A 7,405-nucleotide genomic window follows, 5' to 3' on the forward strand; every position below is an offset into this window, starting at 1 on the left:
TTTCCATTGAGGAGGCATACGGTGGCATCAGTTGCCAAAGTATTAACTACAAAAATTTTCCCTAGGTTCGGAATGCCGAGGCAAATCCTTACGGATCAAGGTCGTGAGTTCGAGAGCAGTCTATTCAACGAATTACTCTGCAGATTCGACATCGAGAAGATACGCACGTCACCGTACAATTCATCTGCTAACGGAGCAATCGAAAGGTTTCACAAGACGCTGAATTCGATGTTGGCGAAGGTAGTACAAGACTCACACAACGACTGGAATGCATGCCTTCCTTTTGTCATGGCGGCTTACAGGGCAAGCGTGCATTCTGCAACGGGCTTCACTCCGAACCGTTTGTTTTTAGGTAGAGAGAATGTCATGCCGATCAACCTTGTTTACCAGCTGCCTAGCAACGTGACGAACATTGGTTCGCATAACGAGTTTGTTGACGAAATACAGAAAAGTATCCTGAAGGCGCATCAACTGGCGCGAGAACGTCTCAAAGCAGCGGCCATGTACCGCAAACTGCACGTTATGTGGGAGGAGGATGCAGAAGAAGAGCCTGCAGCGACACGAGGCGAGGTTTACGGCAGTAATGAAGCCAGGAACTGTGCTGAACAAAGAGTTAAAAGCAGTTGGCCGATGGTTGGCATATCAGAGCCAAGCGAACAATCAATGGTTGACGGAGATGAAATCTAATTTTCCCTCAATATCAACTGTAGATCTGTGGAAAAGATTTGTTATTGCTAGGGCAGCGATGTGTGAACTAACGGCGCGTCTTCTGCCCGGGTTTGATATGGGTCAGGGTACAACCAGGTAAAGAAAAACTCGTGGCAAAAGCCAGGAAGGTGGTCAAGCAATTTCTGGTTTTTGACAGCCTTTCACCCATGGAGCCCAGCGAAGAGAAGTGTTTGGATCCGGAAATTACAGTGTCACATGGTAAACAATCAACAGCGGCAGTTTCATCTGATACGAAGAATGCTGAAAGCCAGACAAAGAACTTAGAAGAAGTCCCGTCTAAACTTTCCGCAATCAACCACACAGAAAACTTAGAAGGAGCCCGGTCTGAATTTCCCGCGACTAGTCAGGAATCCGGTGCGATGATGCACGATAAGGCGTGTACAGAGGTTGCTGACGGATTATTTCTGGTAGAGCACAGGAGGAAGAAAAACGCGTTGCAATCCATTTGGGAGAATGACTTTGCGGAGATGGATGAATGGGAGTCTGTCATCGAGGACCGGCGAGAAGGACGATGGTCATCAAACATTGTGTTAATGACGCCGAACGTGTTGGTGGACCAAGACAGCGGATCCAACGCGGGCAGCCCCTGCCCAAAGAAAATGAAGGGATCAGCCACCTGAGGATGAAATGTTCCTAGACCTTGGGTTGGGTAAGAACGACTTTTGATACCGGTTGAGCAAACGTCGAGAACGACATTCAGTAGAGGGGGGGCTTTGTAAAATCTGATGATAACAGTAACCAAGCTCGGTTAAATTTTGTCCCGGTTATAGTTGATGAACAAAGACAGGCGCGTACGTTATGCGCACACTGTGATGCTGAATTATTTTTATCCCGTGACACACTTTTACAGGCTTTGCAGAGTCTGTCGATGGTCAACAACCAATAGTGATCGAGCACGCCTAAACTTTGGTACAGTTTCCAATAGAGAACAAAGACATGATGCAAACAGCTTAAACTTTTGTTCACTGTAACCTACTTTCAATCGAGTGTTACAGTATGTATGACGAATAAAGGCAGGCGCATTCGCGATGTATGAAAATGATGAGCTCACACAAGAGGCGCCAGTTTATACATTTGGTGCCGTATTTGTTCGCCGATGAACGTTTCGATATCGTCCGATATAAATTGTATGTCATAATCGGATGTATGAAGAAGGCAAAGGCTATATATACTCCAACATAGGGGGAGACAAAAAAAGATTCATTCTGGTGTTGGTTTATTGAATCATTCAGATATTTAGGTCAACGGAGACGAGGAGGCCATCGACTTTGCGAGGGAAGTACATCATCATCCGAAGAAGTTCGTTCGAAATGTATCGTCATCTGAAGAAATTTATTCAAAGCGCATCATCATCCAAAGAAGTTTGTTCGAAGTGCATCATCGTCCGAAGAAGTTCATTCAGAGTGCATTCGAAGCGCATCATCGTCCAAAGAAGTTTGTCCGAAGTGCATCATCATCTAAAGAAGTTCGATCGAAGTTTACTATTCGACGGTACATCCCATTAAGTTAAACTATAGATTGGAAAGAATATTTCAACCGTCTGTTAAATGAAACAAATCCCATCAATGTCAACTTTGACGCTCCACCCATCTAAGGTTCGATTTCAAACATCATGTAGAGAAGCTTACAGAAAGCTATGAAGGATGGAAAGGCAGCAAGAATACCTTGTTCGACTTGTGATGGAAATGTATACGAATACTAAGACTCTTGTCAGCACAACGGTTGGAAACACAGATGCATTTGACATCGGCGTTGGAGTTTACCAAGGCTCGATTCTCAGTCCACTGTTATTTATAACTGTAATGGAAGAAATCACAAAGCCGATGCATTTGACATCAGCGTTGGAGTTTACCAAGGCTCGATTCTCAGTCCACTGTTATTTATAACTGTAATGGAAGAAATCACAAAGCCGATACGCACTGGTGACATTTGGAATCTAATATATGCTGATGATATCGTTTAAACAGCCACGTCTGAGCAGAATGCAACACAGATATTTGAAGATTGGAACACCAGACTCGCCGATCATGGATTCAAAGTCAACATCAGCAAAACCAAAGCAATGAACACTGGTGAACCCATCCAATCCACAGCTACTGGACGATGGCCCTGTTCAGTATGTAAAGCTGGTGTAGGTAACAATTCAATCAAGTTTCAGCAGTGTAACCTGTGGCGTCAAAAACGTTGTTCAAAAATAATTGGTACTTTATCTAAAGTGTCCGATTTTGTTTGTCTTGCTTGCATCAATCCACAACAACAAATTTGAAATAGCACTGTTTTTGAAGCCATTAAGGTAGAGAAAGTCACATCGTTTCAATATTTAGGAGATGTTCAGGATTGTACTGGAACAGCTGAAGCTGCCGTTCAAGCACGCATACGTGCAGCCTAAAATAATTGGCATCTCCTTGCCTCTATATTGATGCGGCGTGACATCCCACTACCACTACGATCAAGACTTTATAAATCTGTGATACGTCCGGTGTTGTTATAGGGTGCAGAAACATGGCCAATGACAACCAAACTGGAAAAACAACTTCAACGAACTGATATGAAAATGCTCCGATGGATGCAACAAATTAGTCTGAAGAATCAAATCCAGTCTACGGAAATCCTGCGTCGTGCTGGTTTAGATGATATAAAGGACGAACGCCGGCAACACCGTCTGCGGTGGTTTGGGCATGTCAATCGAAGTGGAAACAGTGCTATAACTTCTCTTGCAGATGTTGAAGTACCTGGTGCACGTCCTAAAGGCCGTCGAAAGAAGTCCTGGTCACAAACAATCGAGCAAGACATGAAAGCTCTAAATTTAAATTAAATGGATACAACTGATCGCCTAATTTGGCGCAAAAAATTGATGGCAAAGAAAACACGTCCTACCTCAGGAGAACTGGTTCTCTGGACGCTAAACGATGATTGATTGAAAAACAACAGTATTAAATTTTTTTGCGTTGAAACCTTTTTCAAAATATGAAAAAATTCATGATCAAATGAATATCACAAAAACGCCAAGAAAAATGGTAACGAGTTTGTTAAGTTGCTAAAAATTCAAAGGCAAATAAATGAATAATTTACTAACTAAATATAAAACAAAAAGAACAAGCTGATGAAAACAGGAAACGGTTGATACCAATAGTTAAAACGATTATTTTTTCACGAAAATCGGTTTACCATTAGGAAACCGAGCGTCGACGATTTCTTCTATTTAAAATATTGTTGTAACCTCCTCGACTTCGTAACTCCAACCCCGATGTTATCGCTTCAATAACCTCTATATCTCCAACACCGTGGATGAACACAACCAATTCAAACGCAAACTAAGTTGAACGTTTATTTGAATACCAGCAGTAATAGAAACAATATAATAATTCAAATAGCTACATAAATCACATTTACGACTTCACATCTAATCTCACTTCTAAGTCAACTGTTATCACTCAACTTTGTTCCGTCCTTTTCTTTCCTGTTGTAGTCCTTCTCTGCTTCTTCGTTGTTAATATAGCTACCGATGTGCTTGTAAATGTGTCTCATAAAAGTGTCAAGTCCATAACTGAATTTACAACCCTCTAATTAATTTACAAGTTTAACAATTCCTAACTATTAGTCTCCACCTCAACCTCACGGCTGTGACATTGCCCGCCACTGAGACCAAAAATCGTCCTTGATTTGGTCAATTCCCTTCGTTGCGCTGATCTTCTGATTCTGAGAACGATCTTTATTTTGATCCGAGGCTTACCTCGTTCTCGGACCAGATACACCACGTCATTGATCCGGGCGATGAATTCTCCACTTGAATTGATGAATTCTCCATTATTAGTTTAAGGTCATCAATTTGTGTGCTCTGTTCATCAATGTATTCCTCTTTCAATTTCAAGTCGTTCGTCAGATCTTTAATTTCAAGTCGTTCGTCAGATCTTCAATTTCAAGTCGTTCTTCACTTCTTCAATTTCATCTTGTAGTTCATTCAGTCTATCTCGACTTTCATCTTCAAACTTTTCTAACGATACGGTATAGCTATTTTTGGACTGTTTCTCCTTCTCTTCCGTCTTTACTTGGATCTGCTTCACTCTTATGTCATTCTCATCTTCCCGCTCTTTCATCTCATTTGTATGCTCCTGTTTCGGTCTTTCAATTTCTTTAAGTTTCTTTGATGACTTTGACCTTTACTCTTGAGAGTATTTCTGTCTGTTGTTACTTCATTAAGATCTTTTTCAAGTTTGTCCAGTCTATCTTTGCTCACCTATCATAGTTGTCACGTGCATCACAGTTGTCAGGTGCATTGCAGATATAACGTGCATCACAGTTAACACGTGCGTCGTAGTAGTCACGTGCGTCGTAGTTGTCGACATCATCCGTTGGTAAATACGCTAGTAGAATAATTGCCAGCTCTTGTGTAGCCGTTTCTGGTATAGCTGTTTCAACCGTCTCTTCGCTAGATGATATTCTTTCGAAGGTTGGTTGTATTATTCCATTGGCCGCTCGTAATTCGGCTCTCCTTTCTCTTGATTCGGCTATCTGTGGATCGATTTTTGCCGTCATTTCAGCGAATTGTTCATCGTTTTTAGCCGTCGTTTTAGCGTTTTGTTGTTTCATTTCAGCCTTTATTTCAGTGGATTGCTTTTTTCTTTCCACGAATTGTTTTTCCGCTCAACGGTCAACATCAGCGGATTGCTTTTCTGCTAGGCGGTCTTCATAAGCCTTCAATTCCGCGAACTGCTTTTCTGCTAGACGGTCGGTATAAGCCATTATTGCCACAAATTGCTTTTCAGCTCGACGGTCGGTATCAGCCTTCATATCCGCGAACATCTGTATAAATCGTTGAATGTCAAACACAAACAAACTCCTGTTGTCCGTTTCCCTAAAATTTGATCCTTTTCGTTTCCGTCTGTTGTCCATTATGTGCTAATTAAACGGGTGACTCGATCAGTCTCTGTAGCTTCTTTCTTCAGACTAATTATATTGGGTTCCTCTAGCACTGGCATTCTTCATTGCAGTGAGTTTCAAGCTATCAAAAATCTTACTTCTGACACCAGTGTTGTAACCTTGAAGATCCCACTTCTGACACAAGTGTTGTAACTCCTTCTCGACCTCGTAACTACCAACACCGATGTTATAGCTTCAATAATCTCTTTATCTCCAACACCGTGTTGTAGCTTCCAACGATAGTCAAGAGTTTGTTTATCCGTAGGTTCCAGATTCCGATAAATGAACACAACTACTTCAAACGCAAATTAAGTTAAACGTTTATTTGAATACCAGCAGTAAAATACAATAAATTTATCCAAATAGCTACATAAATCACATTTACGAATTCGCATCAAATCTCATTCCTGTAATTAATTTACAAGTTTAACAATTCCTAACTATTAGTTTCCATCTCGACATCACGGTTGTAAAAATATGTTTTGTAAAGTTTTTGAAATGATTAATTTTATTAATGAATCACCAAAAGTGTCGACGTCAATTTGATTAAACATTTTTGACTTATTGTGACACGAGATTTGTACAGCGTCACGATGTGCTGATAAGATTTTGTGATAATTTTTATTGTATTAATGATGGTTTGCAGCAAACAACAGAAAGTGTCTCGTTTGATTCAAAAACTAAGTCCGTCGCATTAATACTAACGAATTCAATAGCTAAGTTTTTGGGTTTCGCTAGCTAAACTTTTTGTGTTTCGCAGCAAGAAAAGTAATGGCTCTTAACGCTGTACTTTCAAGACAACTGTAAACCTTAGTTAAAAATTACTTTGAGAGAATGAAACTTGTTAAAAACATTAAATATCAACTTCAACTGTGGCGTCCTGATGACTGTATGGGATGATGACAAGTCTGTACTATACATTACAGTGTATTTGCTAAAGCTGCGAGAATTGAATTAGTTGAGCCTAAAGCACATCAAGACAGCAACACAGGGCATCTAGAGGAAATGAATGCTAATGAATATTTTAAAAGAATAATTTGGTATCCATATATCAATGCAATCAGCGTAAAAATTTGCGCCAAGTTTACTCAACAACCAAATCCTGCTTTTTCTTTAGCGGGAACATTAATGGGCTCCTCTATTGAAAACGCCGTCTTTAAATAAATATTCGATACCTCCGGTGCAATGCTAAATTACGGTGAATTAGAATTGTACATAAAATTAGACAATTTTTGCGTTACAATGACTTGAATCAATCAGAAGAAGATCTTCTCGATGTTCTAAAGAATATACCCAAAACGTTCGTTCATGTGAAGCAACTTTTTCAAATCGCCATAACGCTGCCTATAACAAACAACTTGCTCCGCTGAGCGATCATTCAACGCAATGAAAATACTCAAATGTCGTTTATGTAAATGGTTTAGCACTAATGTACATTAATAGAAACTTCAACATCGTACCTTAAACTATTATTGATAAATTGACAACTTTGCTATGTTGAAACACCGTAAAATTAATTTGATGTAAATTAATGAATATTTGTTTTAAAGGATAACAAAAACATTTGGAGGCTTATTTTTAATTGTATATCTGTTTATATTTATGATCTGATTTTTGTCATTTTTTGTATATTTAAGAATTCGGTTCTTTAAAAAAATAATTTTTGGTTATTGATTTTTAACAAGAAATTACATGATATGTATTTGTATTATGGTATATCTATGTTGCTTGCTGCTAAATATAAATAACTCGGCTC

At 39.6% G+C, this 7,405-nt stretch overlaps 3 protein-coding genes across 3 annotated transcripts; 1 reads left to right on the plus strand and 2 right to left on the minus strand.

Moving 5' to 3' along the window:
* Positions 1-366: 366 nt before the first annotated feature.
* On the plus strand, positions 367-1,349 carry HELRODRAFT_184249 (hypothetical protein; the record flags this gene model as incomplete). Its single annotated transcript, XM_009019509.1, has 3 exons — positions 367-622; positions 711-804; positions 866-1,349. 3 exons carry the CDS (start codon positions 367-369, stop codon positions 1,347-1,349), a joined length of 834 nt encoding a protein of 277 aa, XP_009017757.1.
* A 2,800-nt stretch (positions 1,350-4,149) lies between these two features.
* HELRODRAFT_184250 (hypothetical protein) lies at positions 4,150-5,265 on the minus strand (the record flags this gene model as incomplete). Its single annotated transcript, XM_009019510.1, has 4 exons — positions 4,150-4,211; positions 4,325-4,515; positions 4,720-4,851; positions 4,967-5,265. 4 exons carry the CDS (start codon positions 5,263-5,265, stop codon positions 4,150-4,152), a joined length of 684 nt encoding a protein of 227 aa, XP_009017758.1.
* A 108-nt stretch (positions 5,266-5,373) lies between these two features.
* Positions 5,374-6,103, minus strand: HELRODRAFT_184251 (hypothetical protein; the record flags this gene model as incomplete). The annotated part of the gene is made up of 3 exons (XM_009019511.1): positions 5,374-5,532; positions 5,748-5,944; positions 6,091-6,103. The coding sequence occupies 3 exons, from the start codon at positions 6,101-6,103 to the stop codon at positions 5,374-5,376; spliced, it is 369 nt and encodes a 122-aa protein (XP_009017759.1).
* Between the last annotated feature and the right edge of the window lie 1,302 nt (positions 6,104-7,405).

The sequence above is a fragment of the Helobdella robusta genome, assembly GCF_000326865.2.
Source record: "Helobdella robusta unplaced genomic scaffold HELROscaffold_242, whole genome shotgun sequence".
NCBI classification, from domain to species: Eukaryota; Metazoa; Annelida; class Clitellata; order Rhynchobdellida; family Glossiphoniidae; genus Helobdella; species Helobdella robusta.